Here is a 19461-nt window from a genome sequence, read left to right on the forward strand (position 1 = left end):
CCCTGAGAGGAGGGCAAGGCCTTATTAAAAGATCGGCGCTCCCAGCTACCGAGGTCAGAGGCTTGAGTCTAAGGCATAGAGCATATCATGTTGAAGATGAGCGGGTGGCAGCAGCAAAGCCAAAATCAGAGCCGGAACCTGAGGAGAGAGGCGAGTACTGATCCCTTATCTACCCTTTACCTTCCGAAATTCGGGAACACCAGTTGTCCCCTCCGAGTCAGGCATTTGTTTTTAGGATGTGGCCCCACCCCCTCCTCGATGAAATTAGTGACAGTCCGAGGGAGGGATGGGGAGAATCCTTTATTCGGAGTGGTGCTTGCAGACCTCTCTTCCTTCGGACGATAGCGTCACCCTACCCCTGCCTGGAGCGTGGGTCCTGCTCTGTGCTCTTGGTCGAAGGGGTCTGGATGCCCTCGGGAGATTTATTTTATGTTGCTGACCCCCCGCCTCTTTAGGCCTGTACGGTGGGAGGCGAGGCAGCAGGACACTCCCCCACGCTAAGACGCCTGGGTGACCATGGCTCACGCCTCTGCCACCGCCTTACGGTCAGCGGCACTACCCCTACCCCACCCCCAATCCTTCTCAGCCCCAGCGTCTCAGGGCCAGAGTGGCCACGTCGGTAGCCGGCGCTCCTGGATCCTCCACAGGATAGCCATTCCGCGCCCTAACAGAAAATTGAACCTTAAGGAAACTGACTCAAGGCTTTTGGGAGGAGGGGTACCGATGGACAACAGGGATTGGAGATAGGTTTTCACATTCCCCCAGAAGTCTCTGGACCTCCCGCACAAGAGAGCATCTTGGACCTCTTAAGTGTGGGAAGCCATTTGGGACCTCTCCAGTATACTATCTTTCCCCTGAGATTGGTCCCTGCCTCTTTCCCTCTGTCCTGTCTCCATACTAATCTCTGTGTAACCATTGCATCAGGCCAGCCCCCTGTTTGGCTCTGCAGCCCTCTGGCCTGGGGCTCCACTGCTGATGAAAGCTGCAGCCCACACACTGGAAGGCAAGGAGGGTTCCCCAGGGAGGACAGCCCTGAAGAGAAACACTCTGGGTGATATTGCACCTCCAGTCCCCAGGGACAGGCAGCTACTGCTCTGCCTCTGGGCTTCCTCCTCCCTTCCCTGTGAGAGACTGGAAAGAATTTATCCATTCATTCCTAACAAATATTTAACACATACCTGCTACATGCCGTGCATTTTGGGGCCCAGATATATCCGTGAACAAGAAAAAAAAAAATCTCTGCTCTCACAGAGCTGATATTTCAGTGGGAAAAGGCATACCACAAACATATGTTAAGTGCCATGGAGAAAACTAAAGCATGGAAAAGTAGAGAATGCTCAGGGTGGGGGGGTTAGTTTTACATTGGGTGGTTAGGGATTCTCTCACTGAAGTGACTTCTAAATGTAAGATCTAAAAAGAGGCAAGGCAGTAAGCCAGGCAAATATGTGGAAGGAAGAGCTTTCCAGAAGAACAGCAAGAACAGAGGTCCTAAGGTGGGAGCATGCAGTCTCTTTGTGGGACAGGAAGCCAGTTTGGCTGGACTAGAGTGAGCAAGAGGGAGAGTGGCCAATGAGAAATCCAGGGCAGGGAAGGAACAGATGGTATGGGGGCCTTTTTAGCCATTTTAAAGACCTTCACCTTTCATATTCATGAAATTGGAAGCCATTGGAGGGTTTTGAGCAGGATGACAGCACCTGGTTTAAGTTTTAAAAGGGCTCACTCTGGCTGCCTATAGTGAACAGACTTGGGGAGGGGTAGCAAGGACAGAAACTGGGACACCTGCAGTAATCCAACAGAGATGACAGTAACTTGGTCTGGATTGGAAACAATGGAATTGGTGAGAAATATTTAGATTCCCGGATTTTGAAGAATGAGTTAAAAATTTTTGCTGGTGGTTTGAATTGTGGGGTGTGAGAGAGGAATCAAGGACGATTCTGAGGTTTTTGGTTTAAGCAAGTAGAGATGCTTGCTTTACTGAGATGGGGAAGACCATGGAAGGGAAAGGTGAGCAGGGATTTGTCTTTGGACATATAAAAGTCTGAGATGCCTTTTAGACATCCAAAAGGAGATTCAGGTAAGCAGTTAAATAGCACAGTTGGAGATCTCATTAGAGGTCCAGACTGGAAATGTGCATTTGGAGGATGTCAGTGTGGGAATGGAATTAGGAGAATACCACTTGATTTGTTCCTTACCCTGGCAGGTTTGAATTTAGAGAAAGTAGAGTTGGCCGTGACTTATCTATTATGTAATCAGGACTACTAATGTCAGCAACTAAAAATAAAGGCTGTCTTCTGCCCTTGGAAATGGCTGCAGGGACCATTGACTGTACCCTGTAAGACAGGAAATGAGGAAACACCAATAGGAGGCTGGAGATAAAAGAAGCTACCTGTCTCCCTTCCAAAAAATGACTAACATCTGTCTTTGATCCCTACAGTGTTCCAGAAGGAAGTGTATCTTCATACATCACCATACCTGAGAGCAGGTAAACTTAACCAACCTTTCCCAAAACCAATTCCTAAGAGGTGCTGCTTAGGGTCACTGTACTGGGAGTCCTAACAAGTTATGAAAGCACCTAAAGAAGACAGGAGAGGAGGGTTTGAATCTGAGCAAACTTTTGCTGACAGGCTAAATCCATCCTCCTGGCCTTCCCCTAACTAGGTGACCAAATCACTATTCTTAGAGCATGTCCTAATTGAAAGCTGGCTGAGTGAGCAGTCAGTCCCAACAAAGATAATTGGTTTGTCTTACCAAACCTCAGTCCCCATCAAGGTTAGACTCACCCAAAGGACTCCTCACACAGGAGGAGAAAGGAACACAGATGGTCTGATAATTGCCCCTGGAAACTAGCAACAAGTTCCCCCAGGGAGGCAGAGGACTTTTACTAGGATCGCCTAAGAATGTATATTCCAGACCCTTGCTTCTTCATATGCTGGGCAAAAGCAAGGAAGGAACGTTAGTATAGACCAATTGGAAAACTTTTTAAAGGGCCAAACAGTAAATATTTTGAATGTCGAGGTCTCCACTGTCGGAACATGAAAGCAGCCGTAAGCAATATGTAAATAAATGGATGTAGTTATGTTCCAATAAATCTTTATCTGCAAACAGGTAGCAGGCCAGTTTGCCATCCTGGCGTATAGACTGTTTAACTGCTTTGTGGAGCTTATTCCACTCCTACCCCTGACCTCCACATCCTGAGTATGTACTTTTCCAGAGCCTGATCAAACTGCAGAGATGGCAGCCGAGTCATTGCCTTTTTCCTTCGGGACACTGTCCAGCTGGGAGCTGGAAGCCTGGTATGAGGACCTGCAGGAGGTGCTGTCCTCAGATGAAAATGGGGCTACCTATGTTTCACCCCCTGGAAACGAGGTGAGAATGCTAGGCCTGAAGCTGGAGGGTGGTGGGAGGGTCTTGCCCTTCCCTTCTTAACTAATATCTATTCTACCTTTCCTCATTCCCTTGAAGGAAGAATCAAAAACTTTTACCACTCTTGACCCTGCGTCTCTGGCTTGGCTAACTGAGGAGCCAGGACCAGCAGAGGTCACGAACACCTCCCAGAGCCCTCACTCTCCTGATTCCATTCGGAGCTCCCTGGCTCAGGAGGAAGAAGAGGAAGACCAAGAAAGACCCAGGAAGCGGAAACAGAGTGGCCAGTCCCTAGCTGGAGCTGGAAAGCAACGCATGAAGGAGAAAGAACAAGAGAATGAGAGAAAAGTGGCACAGCTAGCTGAAGAGAATGAACGGCTCAAGCAGGAAATCGAGCGCCTGACCAGGGAAGTGGAGGCGACTCGCCGAGCTCTGATTGACCGAATGGTTAACCTGCACAAAGCGTGAACGGTTGGAACCATCACTTCCCCCCTCAGGCTATTACCTACCTTTCGTGGAAGTGGCTGCTGACCATCTTCTCATCAGTGCCAAATGATGTGACCCTCGACCCCATCTATTCAGTAGGGGGAAAGCTTGGGGTAGACAACAGGAAAGGGTCTCAGCATGTATATAGAGATTGTACATTTATTTATTACTGTCCATATCCATTAAAGTGACTTCCTATGAGCCACGCTCTCACTTTCACTTTTTCTTCTTGCCTTTAGGGGTTTCGAGGGGTTTCCCCTCAGCTAGAGCCAACTGTTTCTTCAGATCCAAGAGTTTAGCCACCTCTGCAGCAACCTGGTTCTTGTCTGCTTTTTGTGCTTTTAGTTCTCGCACAATGTTGCCCTAAAAGGAGAGCAGGTGGGGAAAGAACAATAGTGAGACCAGAAGGAACCTATTTAGGATTCAGCTTGTCCAGTCTCCCACAGGGTTTAGGCTGCGTACCTGTTTGGTCACTTCATCTGTCAGCACTTGTATCTGCTGTGGTCCAGCTGTTGCCATAGCCTCTACAACTGCTGGCTTGGGGGGTGCTTTTGCCTAGAGAACAGCAACAAAGTTATCGCCTGCTCAATAAATACCCCTCGACCTCAAGCTTTACAGAACATCTCGGAGGAATGGGATTACCTTTAATTCCAAGGACTCTTCCAGCTAAGACAGGAAAGAAAAACTATAAGTAAGGAAGCAGCAGGGTCAAAAGGTGGAAAGAGTAATGAGTGAGGACTACTCAGGGACAAGGAGAGGACACCGTGGCTCTTGCTGGGTGACAGCACAGTCTTTAGCTTTCTCACCTGGCCCCCGCCAAAGCGCTGCCTCAAACTTTCAATCTGGTCATTTTCCAATTTTTGGAATAAGGGACTGACCTGTGAAGAGAGGTACATAATCATTCACTGATTACGTATAAACGCTACCAGATTACAGAGAGGGCCTCTCTAATCCGTCACTGATACTCAGGAGCTCTAAATGTTACAGAAGAAACAAATGAGCATATACCTGCTGATTTCAATAAAGAATCCAGAAAAAGCACTGCCATTCACTAGGAAAGCCCAAAATATTAATAAAGTCCAAGACTATTTAAACTCTTTAAGGATGCCAGATTGACACAAGGGTGTACGGATGAACTTACTTTATCCCTCCTGTTAGCATTATGGAGACCAGGTGACCATGGTGTTTCTTCAAACATCTACTCTACATGGGCTGTATACCAATTAGTTTTACATGCCAGGTACTGGGTTCTGGCACGAAGAACAATGATGATACGTGGGCTACAGATAACATGGAGCTCATGAGCTGATACTTTATATCAGAAACAAGCCTGAGTGCAGAGTGGGGAGGAGTGGGGAGGGGGTTCAGAGAACAGCTGTAAGAGGCCTATGTCCAAAGTTCTCTGACCCCTCCCCAAAGGCTGCATAGCAAAGGTAGGGGTTTTAAGAGGCTGGCTTCTCCAGCCCTGAGGGACCTACCATGCCAATCTGGTGTCCTGCTGGTAAGGTACATAGGAAGTTTGTGAGGAGGATGCTGCAAGCTGGAGCTGGAAGCTGCAGCTGGGCCTGGATGGTGGCACTAACCGTGGGCATGTAAGGCTGGAGCATGACGGACAGCAAGGCAGCTATATTCACCGCCAAGCCTGTCACTGTCCCTGCCCGCTGCCTGGGGGAGAGATATTAGTCAGAATTTCCAGAAGGACCCAGCCTACCCCCCACGTTATTCCACAAACTTACCTGTCAGCCTCGCTGCCTTTAATCCGCTTCCAAGGCTCATTCACCTGAATGTATTGGTTGCCATGGCGAGAGATGGTGAGGATACTGCGTAAGGCCTCCCGGATCCTGGGAAGGGAGGAGGCAAACTGAAGTGGAAAGTCCCAGAGGGGCCAGTATGGGGCTCTCAACATGCCAGCAGATTACTGAGATGAGGCAGAGGTGCAGGTTACTTACCGAACCTTCTCTAGCAGCTGGTGATAGTGCTGGAGCTCCAGAGTGACATGGGCCAGCAGGCGCCGATCATCAGGAGTAAGCACCATCTCGGGGACACAGCCCCCAAAAAACTTAGACACAAACATTCCAGCTCTTCATGGGAGTAAGGAAGGAGAAGGAAGAGAAAAGGAATTACTGCCCAATGTCCTTATAGAAATTTGACCTGATTTTCATAATTCTCCATTCTCTCAGAATTGACACCTCCTGGCAGCCCTCAAGGCAAAGCTTAAAAATTCATTCCTTGGGGCATCTGGGTGGCTCAGTAGGTTAGGCGTCCATCTCTTGATTTCGGCTTGGACCATGATCTCACAGTTTGGAGACTAAGCCCCGCTTGGGGCTCTGAGCTCACTGTGGAACCTGCTTAAGATTCTCTCTCTCCTTCTGCCCCTCGCCCCCCTCAGAAAAAAAAAAAAAATTTCTTGTTCTCTCTCTCCCCTAAGTATAAGAACCTGATAAAGTCAAGCAACCTCGTTTTATTTTTAAGAAATCAATACTCAGAATAACCAAGTTGAAATCTGTTACTTGCTATCCAATACTCTAGTAGAGACTATCTGTGAAGTGCAGTTAACAACCAAATCTGAAAGGATGGGTAGCCACAGAGTATACTTCTTTAGATTGTGGAATAGCTGAGACAGAGACCAATCATGGAATGTGAGCCTAAAGTAAGAAAAACCCCAAAAAGTATGGCAAACATCTCCTACCCCTACCCTAAGATAACCCCCTTCTTTAGCCAAATTTTTCCAATGGTCTGTAAGTACGCTTTTTTGCTGGGAGAAAACACATTTCCAATGTCTCCTACCGAGTGCAGCAGAGCTAGCCAGCGCCCCACCCCACCCCCAGCTCATCTGCTGACTCTGACCGCCCCCCCCCGACACTGAGTCCCACCTGTTGATGAAGTTGCCCAGGTTGTTAAGCAGTTCAGAATTATTCTTGAGCAACATGTCTGTCCATGAGAAGGCACTGTCCTGGCCCTCAGGCCGAATGTATAGCAGATAGAAGCGCCAGATGTCAGCAGGGATCCCTGTGTCCTGGGCCATGTCACCAAACACTCCTACACCCCGGCTCTTGGAGAATTTCCCATCCTCGTAATTCAGGTACTCTGGACAGAGGAGAATGAGAACCATCTGTTCAAATCGCACCTTTCCCTCTCTGACCCACTAACTCTTCTCTCCTCTCCCTCAACCTCAATTGTGAATGACTAGTAACACTTCTCCTTGAGTAGCTGGCCTGCACAGGACTTGGAGATCTCTTCCTCTCCATTCTACTTTTTCCCCTTCACTTCTACCCATTACAAAATTTTAACTTCAGACTTCTGCTTTCTTCTGGGTTGAGTTCTCATGTTTTAATTATTCCTATTTTATCTCAACTCCTAACTCAAGATCTAGAACCTCTCCAAGATCTTCTTCCAAATACTGCCTCAGCCCTCATTCCCTAGCAACATCCCCATCTTCAGTTTTCCAGGGTACCTGTAGCAATGAGGTGGTTGACCAAGGTATAGTTGTCCTCAGCTCCTAAGGCCGAACAAGGAAAGACTAAGCCGTGGAAGGGAACATTGTCTTTGGCCATGAACTGATAAAGGTTCACCTACAAAATACAGTTGGGAGACAAAGCTCCTGAGACCGTCTTCAGAGGCCCAAGAAAGACCAGGTACCCAATTCTAACCACCTCAACACACATATGCACACACCCTCCCCATAGACAGGCTAACCAAGAGCTGCTCACTTGTTCTGGGTTCTTCCACCATCTCTCCCACTGGTCTGTATAATTGGCTGTGATGGACACATAGCCAATAGTGGCATCAAACCAGACATAGAATACCTGAAGGGCCAGGAGGAGAGAGATACAATAGGATGAACAAACACTGGAAAACTTCACTAACCCAGTCTCTGACTGAAGCAAGACATAATCAACAGTCTATTCTGCTAGTCCAGGGTCTCAACCCCAAGGCAGAATAATATGACATATGAACAAAGCATAGGGTTTTTACCTTGTCCTCAAAACCTTCTAAGGGTACAGGGGTTCCCCATTTGAGGTCTCGGGTTATGCAGCGGGGCTTGAGGCCATCTCGAAGCCAAGAACGAATGATGAACCGGGCATTGGGTGTCCAGTCACTGCCAGGCAATGTCTTCCCCAACCATTCCTCCAGTCGTTTTTCCAGCTGAGATGGCAGAGAAAGTCAGAGGGCTGATTTAGGACACTCTCATACATGGTTCGCATGAAGATAAACAGGTACGACCTCTCTGGAGTAGTCTGGCAATATACAATTAAAAAGACTCGTGACTGTGACACAGCAATTCCACTGCTAGGAATTATTTCAATAGAAATACACATAAGCGTATGGATACGTATATAAAGAAGTACACTGTTCATCATAGCAAAAAAATTGAAACTAACTCCCACAGTTCAGTAGAGTTATGGAAATATATATCAATACAATGAAATACTTGCAAGGTCATTAAAGAGGGAGTTAGATCCGCATGTACTGACGTGTAAAGATCTCTGAGATATATTAAATGAAGCAAACTGCAAAACAACAATATACAATCCTATCATAATAAAAATAAGTAACAACACACAGAAGCTCAGACAAAATTTTGAAGGAAAATATGTATCAGTGCTTTATTCTCAGATGGAATTATAGAGAACACATCTGGTTTTGTACCGTATTTCTACCTGAAATTTTAGAAATAAGCTTATTTCACTTTTGTAAGCAGAAAAACAGATAAATCTGTTGGAAGGGATGGTTTATGTGATTTACCCACATAAATACCATAGCTTCTGAAGCCTGACGACACAGTCTATTGGTGAGGCTATGGGGAAATAGGCACACACTTTGCTGGCAGGAAGGCAGAATGGAACGATTTTGTGTATACTCCCACAGACTGCTTATAAGCTGTAAGGGGGAAATGTTAATTGTACAATGGAGACACTGAAGAACACCTTGACCAGACAAAATCAACATCACCAATGAGGGGGAGATGGCTATCAGGTGCCCCCGGAAAGGACACGATATCATCTGTATAGTATTAGAACTGAGGACGCAGAACCTGAATTTATTTCATCCTGGCAAAATAGCCAAATCCAAAATGAGAAACAGTCTACTTGGGGTAGGGAGGTGATCAGAGACTGCAGTCTTAAAAACTGTTAATGTCATAAAAGACAAAGGCTGAGGAACTGTTTCAGATAAAAGGAAACCAAAGAGAGAGAAAAATTAAAAGGAATACATGATCCTGAACTAGATTCCATACTAAAGAAAAAATTATGCTGTAAAAGATATTATTGGGAAAACTGACAAAACTGAAATATGGATGGGAGATCCATAGCTTGAGGGAAAGGCCCACTTACCTTAGGCAGGTCCAGGAACAGGTGCTGAGAGGATTTCACCACAGGGCACGACCGGCAGACTTTACACTGAGGCTTCTGTGAAGGGAAATTGAAGGGAAGGCGTGACGCAAGGTGGGATAATCAGGATCCGGACCACAGGCCAGGGGGAGCTGTGCAGGCAAGGCGTGAGGCACAAAGGGACGAGCTCCCCAGTCTGCCATCTCACTTAGCTCCATGCTTACTTGGCCTTCTGAGAAATTGAAGACTCAAGTCTACACAGCATAACATTGGTTACTGAGAGTTTCACGACGCTGTCCTATCACTCCAAAGAACAGGAAAAAACAGGGGCGACTGCCTGGCTCGGTCAGCAGAGCACACAACTCTTGATCTCAAGGTTGTGAATTCAAGCCCCACGGCGGGTGTAGCGATTACTTAAAAATAAAATCTAGGGGTGCCTGGGTGGCTCAGTCGGTTGAGCGTCCGACTTTGGCTCAGGTCGTGATCTCACGGTTCGTGAGTTTGAGACCCGTGTCGGGCTCTGTGCTGACAGCTCAGGGCCTGGAGCCTGCTTCAGAGTCTGTGTCTGCCCCTCCCCTGCTCACACTCTGTCTCTCTCTCAAAAATAAATAAAGATTAAAAAAAAAATTAAAAATCAACCAATCAATAAAATCTTTAATAAATAAATAAATAAGGAAAAAGCATTCTCTGAGCACAGGCTAGGTAGAGAGCACTGCACTGTATGCAGCTGTGCGAGGGAAAGAAGGGGCACAGATACACAGTTCCTCTCCCTGAGGAAGTTACAATCAAGTTAGGGAGTGCGGACCTTTCCAAAGCAAAATGTCAAGAAATACTTACTTTCGTGGCACAAACTAACCATGCAAACACTGGTGAGTGATGATTAGAGGACTAAACAGTCAGGTGGGGCTAATCAATGAAAGCTTCCTAGTGAGGTTAGAACTGAGCTTTCGACTCTTTTCTTGTCTGAGTACACTCCACGCCCAACGTGGGGCCTGAACTCGTGACCCTGAGACTTTGCATGCTCTACCAACTGAGCCAGCTAGGTGTCCCGATCTGGGCTTCTAAAGGTGAGCCATTAGAACTCTCTCAGGACCTCTGTCCTGAGCTCTACACGCCTATCTGCAGCCGCCTACCTACCACTTCTACATTGGTGTCTAACAGGCACCACAAACTGAACAAAGCCAACAGTCTCACTGCCCTCCATCGGAACTCCTGCCCTTCAACCAAGCCTGCCCACGTTTGTAGATGGCACTACTGTCTACCCAAGCTGCTCAAGCCAAAAACTTCCAAGTCATCGTTTCCTTGACTTCCCCTCACCCAGAATTCATCTATCCAGTACGGTCTACCTCCAAAACCTATCTCGAATCCTTTTTTTCTCCCCATTTCTGCTGTTACTAACCTAAACCAACCTACCAGCATCCCATTTCTGAGTTACCATTCTGGCCTCCAAACCGGCCTCCCCACTTTCTCTCTTGCTTCTCTCCCATCCATTTTCCACGGAGCAGCCTACCATTTAGCTCCCACATGGCTTACCAGGCCCTGGTAATCTGGTCACCACTGACCTCTCTGACCCCCCCCTCAATCCCCCTGTCACTGTGCTACAGCTACACTGGCCTTCTCCATTCTGCCTTTTCAGCTGCTTGCTGCCTTGTGCCTTTGCATTTCCTGCTCATTTGCCTGGAACACTCTCAATCCCTCATCGCCCAGCTTGCTCCTTCTCATTCTTCAGTTAAACTCTCAGTTCAGGAGGGTTACCTCCTCTGAGAGGTCTTCCCCGATCACCTGGCTAAAATCTTTACCCAGAGGCCACTGTCACATCCTCCTGGCAGTTTATCGTGGACATACATTCTTGTCCTTAGGGCTGGTCTCCTCCCTGCACTACACAAAGATCTGTCTTACTCAGTGCTACATCCCCAGCAGTTCCCAGCGACCACCCTATCACAAGAGCTCAAAACACAGGGGTTGTATAAATAAATGAATAAACTAACACATGAGTAAACGTGGAGAAAAGAACACGTGTTTACAGAAGAGAGAAAGAACTAAACACATGCAGATCAGGTGATCTGAAGCAGGAACAAAGGTAGGGAAGCATACACTCATCCTGTCTCTTCCCTAGCACAATGCTCAGCATGTAGTAAATGCTCAGTAAACGTCCAATGAACCAAACAATGAGTTGGGGCAAAAAGAGACACCGACAAAAGGTCCTGAATGCTAAAATAAAAATCCTGAATGGGACAAGCCTGGGAGTCCCTGAATAACACAGACTGTCTCCCTTTCTGGGCTTCCATGAGACCCTCCTCTCACCTTGAGCTCAATGGCATTGATGAGCTTGCCACACTTGTCACACTGGTCACCTCGGGCCTCTTCGTAGCCACAGAAGGGACACACACCTTCCACAAAGCGGTCAGCCAGGAAGCGGGCACAGTGCTCACACCGCAGCTGCTCCACAGTATCTTGGAACACAAAACCTCGGGTCAACAACCGCTGGAAGATGTCCTGAGTGATTCTGGCAAAGTGAATCAGGGACAGGGGAGGGCCGGATCAGAGGAAGTCAGAGGAAGTGGTGCACCCCTCCCTCCTGTCACTGCACCCAGGCCCCAAATCAGTCCCAGTGCCGAAGAAATCAGGCAGAAGGCCCCTCAAGGCCAAGGCCATCTAGTCAATTTCAGGGAGTTTTACCGGATGAGCCCAGACCCCTCATATATCCCTTACTCCCCACACAGTCCCTTCCCTCAACACTTCAGAACTTATGTTTGTCAAATATAAACTTGACAGTTTTGTGCTCTTTGCTAACAAAAATCTCTAAAAGGATAGGACTATACTCTTTTTCAATATGTCCTGAAGTGAAAATTAATCAGTCTAACTGCTAAACTGCTGAACACTATTAAGCTATCGACCCGTCTACTATACAGTTTTTGTAAGGATGCGTGTCAGGCAGAGGAAGAATGAGTATATTTGCTATAAACCAACATAGGAGTGGAAGGGAAGTTCCTAAAACTCAACAGTAGCCAGGGAAGAGCAGAGAGGCGGCAGAGGCAAGGCAGAAACTTCCTTTAAGCCTAAGTCCTATTTCTTCCCATCCTTGGCTGCTTCTTCAGCCCCTGGTCAGGCCTCTTCAACCACTGAATCCCCAGGCTTGGGATACATTTCAGGGCAATATTCAGATCCTAAGTTTGAGAGGGATGCCTAAACAGCACTTCCGGTTCCTTCAGTCTCCAGAGTATTTTCACTGCCCCCAGCCCCAGTATCCACCTTCTATTTCTGCCTGATTAGAGGAAACCTACTTGGTCTGCTGTGGAGTGGTGGTACGACCAAAAATATCAAATGAGATATTAAACCAGCGATAGATATTGGCATGGATGGCGTGGTACTTGTCACAGATCTCCTGGGGGGTCAGGCCCTCCTCCATAGCCTTGGTCTCTGTCGCTGTACCGTACTCATCTGTCCCACACAGATAGAGGGTGTTCCACTGGCGGAGGCGGGAGTACCTGGAAGAGGATATGGGGATTACAGGGGCCCCATCCCAGACCCTCCCATGTCCCCAGGATCCTCTCTACTCTTGAGGCATTCTATTCGCTTGGGGCCACTGCTCCCTTAGGAGGTCCCTTCCCCTGCAGCTGGCTCCACCTGGCAAAGACATCAGCACTGAGCACGCAACCAATGATGTTTCCAAGGTGGGGGACATTGTTGACGTAAGGGAGGGCACTGGTGATGAGCACATTCCTTTCCCCAGCCACAGGCAACCTAGTAGGGAAGGAGGAAAAGAACAGTTCATGGGGGAGAAGCAAGGGTCAAGAGGGACCTACAGGGCACAGAACACCCACACGGATCTGTTCTATTGTCACAGACTCAGGTACATCTGAAGTCTTCCCCACACGAACCCACAGCATCATGAATTCCCCCAAAAGCCACAAGACCCCCTACAGTTGCAAGTGTAGGGCCCTGCCACAGTGAGCAAGCCCAGGTACTGCTCTTAAGGAGCTGCATTCCTCACTGACCTCTGTCCGCCTTTACTATCATAACTGCTTCTTTTCCAGCCGCTCATTCTCAGGCTCCAACTTCCGGGGTATCGACAAAACTTTCTCTGGCTCTGTCAACCACTACACCCCCCAGACTTCAACGCTACCCAAGCATCCCTTCTCAGCACTGTCCTGTCCTCAGGAAGCATTACCTCCAGTCACTGTCTGAAATGCTCACAGCCTGCCACCCCATCTTCATGTCTTCCCAAGTTCTCCCATACCCCCTACTCTCCCGTCCCTAACTCATGTCAGTTATTTCCTTGCGGCCCTACTCAAATCAGCAGGCATCAGCTACTGCCTTCATAGCCACCCTCCCCCTACACTATTTCAGGTGCATGCTTAGTCATGGCACGTAATCTGCTGTCTGAAGTCATTCAATCCACTCCTCTCTATGCTTCATCACCTGATAGCTCAGCTGCACACATTCGGTACCCACCCCTCCTCCTTGGCACTGACCCCTCACCAGGGCTCCTTTCACCTTTCCAACCATTCTCAACCTATACTCCTTGGCTCCCACTTTTACCATGTCCTTCAATTTTGGGCATCCTGAGAACTCAGGATTCCCACGGTTTCTTTCCTATTTTTTTTTTTTTTTTTTAAGTAGGCTCCATGTCCAACATAGGGCTTGAACTCACGACCCTGAGATCAAGAGTTGAACACTCTACTGAGCATTGAACGCTCTGACTGAGCCAGCCAGGCGCCCCTTGGATTCCCATGGTTTCCACTATTAACAAAGACTCAAATGATTCCTCTGGTTAACCTCACCCTTTCTTCCCAGCTGATATACACATCCAGTTAGATGTTGCAACTACTTGCCAGAAAGTTTTATAGCTCATTTCCTTAAAAAAAAAAAAAAACAACAAAACCCTGATTTCTCTTGCAGTCATTGACTTTGCTCCCTGTAACTGCATACCATAATTTTCTCTGAAATCCCACTTAGAAATCAACTCCTTCGGGGAAGCCTTCCTTCAAGACAACCACCTTCCGCCCAGTCATCCTTGTATCCCAAGCCCCTAAGCACTATAAACACACTGTGTGCTGCTCCTCATTGTGTCAGTGTGACTTCTCTCTCATTATGAGTGTGCTTACTACTGTAGCAAACATAAAAGTGAGTATGTCTGGGGCTCTACCCTCAGGGGGGTTGCATTCTATTATGTAACTGGTAACTGGTTACATTCTCTTATGTAACTGGTAACTGGATCAGTGCAGCGAGAGGTACAAAGTGCCAAAGGAAAAGATGAACATTAAAGAGGCCAGCAAAGGGGACCTGGCAAATAGATATTGTCTCTATCAGTAATCTCCCTTTAAGAAACCAAGCCCCACTCGGGGTGCCTAGGTGGCTCTGCCGGTTAAGCATCCGACTTCAGCTCAGGTCACGATCTTGTGGTCCGTGAGTTCAAGCTCCGCATCGGGCTCTGTGCTGACAGCTTGGAGCCTGGAGCCTGCTTCAGATTCTGTGTCTCCCTCTCTCTCTACCCCTCTCCCACTCATGCTCTGTCTCTCCCTCTCTCTCCAAAATAAACATAAAAAAAAAAAAAAAAAAAGTAAGAAAGAAACCAAGCCCCACTCATCTGTGCCTACTCACACAGGATTCTGCTGTGGCCGAAGTGGGGGTAAGCTTCCCAGGCCCTTCTCCCAAGCAGTTACAGCCATGGCAATCTCCTCCTCAGACAGAGTAGCCAGTTCTTCCTCCTGTAAAGAGTGGATACAATCCCTCACCAGGTGAGGGGGCCCAAAGACTAAAGAAACTCCTTCCTTGCTCTCCAACAAAGGAAAGAGTTAATAATGGCCACCCTCAAAGTCCCTCTCCAAGCCACCTCAACCCCCAAGTACTGAAGCTCTGTGGGGACCCCACTGCTCTGTTCCAAACCTCAGGCTCATTGCTGACAGCCCTCCCCTCAAAGGAGCTAGGGAGGGGCTGCTTTTGGAGGTAGGGCCGGAGGGCCAGGACACCCTGCTGCTTCAGCACAGTCTCTGCAGCTCTCTGACATGGCTCCTGAGAACTCAGTGTCTGGAACCAGCTGTGCAGGGCACCCAACTCTTCTGTGGAGAAGGGAGAAAAAAAGGGAATCAATCAGCAAGACCCGGAATGGAGAGGCAAGAGTGGACCTCCTCCCTCTCTTCAGGAAGTTTCTCCAGTTATCTTCCCCAGTTCCCTCAGCCATCTTTCTGCTATGGCTGCCCTGTCAAGCTATGCCTCAAAGCGGATCCTCAATATTTTATTGCCCATTCTGTACTCCCTACACCAACCTCCTGGGTTGGGCCTGGGCGTGAAGTGATATGCACAGTTCTCACCAGGGAGGTAGGCTGGGTCTTGAAGTAATGGGTATAGCGCTCCCCACAAAACAATGTCAGCTAGAGATTCCGTCTCCTTTGTCGAGAAAAGAAAAAGGTCCACAGGTAAAATACTCAGTTTCTTCCCAATGTATACAATAACGTCTAACATTCCCTAAGCACTTTGTGACTACGCATCAAGCACTCTGTTAAGCACTTTAAGTTACCTCACTTAATCCTCACAATAATCCAATGAGGTGGCTACTAACATTACCCCATTTCAAAGATGAGGAAAAACTGAGGATTAGAGAGTCTGGTGATTTTTCAAGGTTACACTGCTAACAAGGGGCAGTGCTGGGTTTTGCACTCTGGATATAGCCTTCCTTCTTAATTCTTTTATCATACAGCTTTCCCTGATCCCTGTCTCAAAGCCCAACTCACCCCAGCCAGGAAAGGACAGCTCCGACGACTCAAGCTGTGGTCAATGTGTGTCAGGGCTCTCCGGACTGGGCCAAGAACATCTTCCCCCTTCTTGCCTTGGACCACTAAATAGTACAGGGCAGCAGACAAGGCTGGCTAAAATGTGGGAGACGCAGGTCAGGATGGCTATGCAGAGCAAGGGCCTGCCTGCCACCCCCCATATCTCAGTCCCACCTGCAGTTCCGTAGCTTCCCACTCCAGCCACTGGTTGGTGAGGTCATCTTGCTCCCAGCCAGATAACAAAAAGAAGTATCTGCTCAGAGAGAGCGACAGAAGGTAGAACTAGAAAGGCCCATCTGTCCAGCCCATTTCTCACCCCATAGTGAAACAGTGGTGGCAAATAAAGTCACACAGGGGACAGTAAGCCCTGACTTTATTCAGCCACCTTCCTGCCTTAAGGACCGATACTGACCGGCAGATTGCACTAGTGGAGAAGAGGTAGTTGCCACTATCCAGTTGTAAAACAGGGACCTTAGGCCGGGTCAGGAACGGGACCACACACTCTGATGCAGAAGAGAAAAATGAGTGAAAAAAACAAGGAAAAGAAAAAAAAAAAAAAAACTCCGTCAACTTAGATGGACAACTTCGCATTGTTCAGGGAAAAGGGGGGAAAAGACACTGGAAAGTTTTCTGGATAGGACCACTGAAAGGGGGTGGGTCCTGAATGAGCTGGACAGACTAGCAGGTGTTCAGCTGGGACCGCCAGCTGGAGGCAACAGATGGGCATTGCAGAGGGGTGGTGGTACTGAGACAGTGCTGCAGCCAAACACTGGAACAACGGACAGTAACTGAGAATGATCTAAGAGAAGAGTGGGAGAACAAAATTAAGAGAACTGGGAAAACTAACAAGAGAACCGCTATTAAGAGTCGCCCAAACAGATGGCTGGGAAGAGGTAAACCGAAGGAGTCCATGTGTTTGTCGTCTGCGTATTTTAGGAGAGGAGACCAAGGTCTCCTAAAAATGACAAAGGGGTGCCTGGGGGGTTGTGATGAATAACTAGAGAGGATGTGGGGGATGGGAGATGTCTGATAGGTGCGGGAGAAAGTTGGAATGGGGTAGAGGTTCACTTGAGTGACGCTGGGTACAGGGAGATGAAGGGGGGAGAGTAGAGGTGAGGAAAGGGGTATACTGAAAGTAATCGAGGGAAGCGACTAATGAAAGACGTGACTGGGAGAAGAGGAGTGGGCTGAGAAGAGGAGTGGGCTGACCGAGGATAATGGGGGAGGAGGTTGACGGGAGTGCGTGGTGGGGGGTGGAGGTTTGGGGAAGACAACTGCTGGATGGGTGTTGGGTGTGTTTCGGTTCCGCCCCCCTCATCCACCGCCCACCAGCACCAGCCAGTCCGACTACCTTCGGGGCCTACGGTGCTGATAAGCAGCTCCTCTCTGCCCTGGGCCCTGCCCGCGGCGGCCAGCACGGGTAAGCTCCCCGGGGCGCCCTCGCTCACGAACAGTCTCATTTCGCCGTGAATCCCACGCTGATGCAACCGGAACCGGCCTCCGGCCTGCGGGTTGAGCGTCCACCGCGACGCACGCCGGGAAATGAAGTTCTGAACCGAGGCATTCCCTGCACGCCTCTCGCAGAAAGTAAACTACTTCTCCCATCATGCCACACCAGGAAACAGGAAAACAATATCAGAGAGATGGGGAGGCCGCAGAGGCTGTGCTAGAGTGGCACTTTTTTGGTGCGAGAGCGGGAGGGGTAGTTTACGAGTGGAGTCCAATGTGCTTTGATCCTCTACGGCAGCCGGAAGGCGGTGACGGAAGCCAAGGCCGCTTCTAGTCTTGCTGAAGTGGCGTCGTGACAGCGGCCACCAGCAAAGGCCGACTCTCGATTTGGGTTCGCAAGAAACGGAGTTATCCAGATGAGAGGATGAACTTACTTTAGTGACCCAATGGAAATGAATGTAGATATCCTATTAACAAAAGAGAGCGTGACTATTAAACAGTGATTTACTACCGGTCTGCAGCTAATTTACAGGTAGACAGTTTCACTGAAGGTGAGGGAGCATATGTAGGGAAAAGGTCAGATTGAAGGGAAGTAAGAAGGCTAAGAGTTTGGCAATAAGTATATGCTTTAGGAGGAAGTGCATATCAGTAATTGAGAAAGGGATACTTCTTACTCGTTTCTCCATCCCTTTAAGAATTATTACTACCTGGGGTGCCTGGCTGGCTCAATCGAAGAGCATGTGACTGTTGATCTCGAGGTCATGAGGTCCAGCCCCACCTTGGGTGTAGAGATTACTTAAATAAACTTAAAAAAAGAATAATTAATACCTAATGGCACTTATGAGTTAGGCACTGTTCTAACAACTTTCTGTGCATATATATATATATATATATGTATATATATATATATATTCTTAAAACTCCTACGGAGGTTCTAGACATTTTGAAGCTAGGCCCTGCAGCTTCTCCTCAGGCTTCTTGGAACGCTCTGGTAGCTCAGAGCAGCCACATAAGAAGTCTCACCACCTCGCCATGCTGAAGAAGTTTCATGTTGACACTCTGGCTGACAGTTCCAGCTTTCCCGTCCTCCCCATCAAGGTGTAAGATATGCAAGAGAAGCTCTCCAGACCAATCCACCTGCCTGCTGAATATCACTAAATGACCCTAGCTAATGCCACATGGGATAGAATAGCTGCCCAGCTGAGCCCTGTCCAAATTTCTTTCCCATAAAATGTGAGCTATAAGAAAGTGGTTACTTAACAAAATACAAACAATGAGCTCGGTTCTCTCATTCTTGTTTTACAGATGGGAAAACCGAGGCACAGAGAAGTTACTTTATGCCAGGCACTATACAAGGCAGTGAAGATACAATTATCAATAAAACAGATACAGGCTTCTGCCTTAGCAGAGCTCACAGACTTCCTCAGAAGTCAGAAAAGTATCTTTAAAGTTTCATGAAAGTCAGGGCGCCTGGCTGACTCAGTTGCAAGAGCAGGCAACTGTTGATCTCAGGGTCATGGGTTCAAGCCCCACATTGAGTGCAGCGATTACTTACATAAATAAATAAGTAAACTTAAAAAGTTTCATGAAAATCATAAGGGGGCATGTAAAACTTGCTGTGGGAGCTCCTAGTTAGGGCCTCTACCCAATTCTAAGTGGTTGAGAGAGGGCTTCTTGTGCAAGTGACCTTTCAGCTGAGATCAGAATGATAAGTAAAAGTTAGCCAGTAAAGATTGGTGGGATTGGAGAGGAAGTGTTTCAGGCAGAGGGAAAAAAAATATATGCACAGGACCAGAGACCTCAGTGTACTTCAGGAATGTGAGGAATTAGTGTATGGCGAGAGTTTAGAGTTTGTGGTAGGGAGCATGAAAAGGTTGGGCTCAAGGGAGAAAGTCTCTGTAAACCATACTGTAACATCTGGACCTTACTCTGAGGACAATGAGAAGCCTTCAAAAGGTTAAGTCAGGGGAGTAGCAGGGCATTTTTGTGCTTTAGAAAGGTCACTCTGGCTGCTGGACCAGGAATGGACTGGAGTTGGGCAGGACTATATGCAAAGAGAC

General features: G+C 48.0%; 2 protein-coding genes across 3 annotated transcripts; one reads left to right on the forward strand and one right to left on the reverse strand.

The window, feature by feature from the left end:
* The first annotated feature begins 47 nt into the window (after positions 1-47).
* Positions 48-4050, forward strand: DDIT3 (DNA damage inducible transcript 3). The gene is made up of 4 exons (XM_040491625.1): positions 48-150; positions 2435-2482; positions 3212-3366; positions 3463-4050. Exons 3-4 carry the CDS (start codon positions 3232-3234, stop codon positions 3829-3831), a joined length of 504 nt encoding a protein of 167 aa, XP_040347559.1. The 5' UTR covers positions 48-150; positions 2435-2482; positions 3212-3231; the 3' UTR covers positions 3832-4050.
* Positions 3993-17472, reverse strand: MARS1 (methionyl-tRNA synthetase 1). 2 transcript variants are annotated; one of them, XM_040491619.1, is made up of 22 exons: positions 17304-17472; positions 16365-16455; positions 16127-16205; positions 15914-16048; positions 15494-15569; positions 15069-15241; positions 14784-14890; positions 12807-12923; positions 12464-12667; positions 11484-11685; positions 9183-9257; positions 7825-7995; positions 7560-7655; positions 7304-7421; positions 6723-6936; positions 5799-5930; positions 5586-5690; positions 5328-5514; positions 4656-4727; positions 4492-4515; positions 4312-4404; positions 3993-4212 (listed from the first exon to the last, which is right to left on the reverse strand). In XM_040491619.1, exons 1-22 carry the CDS (start codon positions 17410-17412, stop codon positions 4066-4068), a joined length of 2727 nt encoding a protein of 908 aa, XP_040347553.1. In that variant the 5' UTR covers positions 17413-17472; the 3' UTR covers positions 3993-4065. The 2 variants fall into 2 exon arrangements, with proteins under 2 accessions (XP_040347553.1, XP_040347554.1); XM_040491620.1 differs by lacking the exon at positions 4492-4515 and having other exon boundaries at positions 17304-17471.
* Between the last annotated feature and the right edge of the window lie 1989 nt (positions 17473-19461).

Source organism: Herpailurus yagouaroundi, unplaced genomic scaffold (assembly GCF_014898765.1).
Source record: "Herpailurus yagouaroundi ecotype Mexico unplaced genomic scaffold, PumYag 182, whole genome shotgun sequence".
Taxonomy (NCBI): domain Eukaryota; kingdom Metazoa; phylum Chordata; class Mammalia; order Carnivora; family Felidae; genus Herpailurus; species Herpailurus yagouaroundi.

What these genes read in the sequence shown, in the direction of transcription:
- DDIT3 (XM_040491625.1), top strand. Translation starts at nt 3,232, where the DNA reads ATGGCAGCCGAGTCATTGCCTTTTTCCTTCGGGACACTGTCCAGCTGG. An exon ending in TTTCACCCCCTGGAAACGAG is followed by an intron (nt 3,367 to 3,462) that starts GTGAGAATGCTA and finishes ATTCCCTTGAAG; the next exon opens with GAAGAATCAAAAACTTTTAC.
- MARS1 (XM_040491619.1), bottom strand. Translation starts at nt 17,412, where the DNA reads ATGAGACTGTTCGTGAGCGAGGGCGCCCCGGGGAGCTTACCCGTGCTG. An exon ending in TGTTCCTGGACCTGCCTAAG is followed by an intron (nt 7,996 to 9,182) that starts GTAAGTGGGCCT and finishes CTGCCATCTCAG; the next exon opens with CTGGAAAAACGACTGGAGGA. An exon ending in CTGGGCAACTTCATCAACAG is followed by an intron (nt 5,931 to 6,722) that starts GTGGGACTCAGT and finishes ACTCCCATGAAG; the next exon opens with AGCTGGAATGTTTGTGTCTA.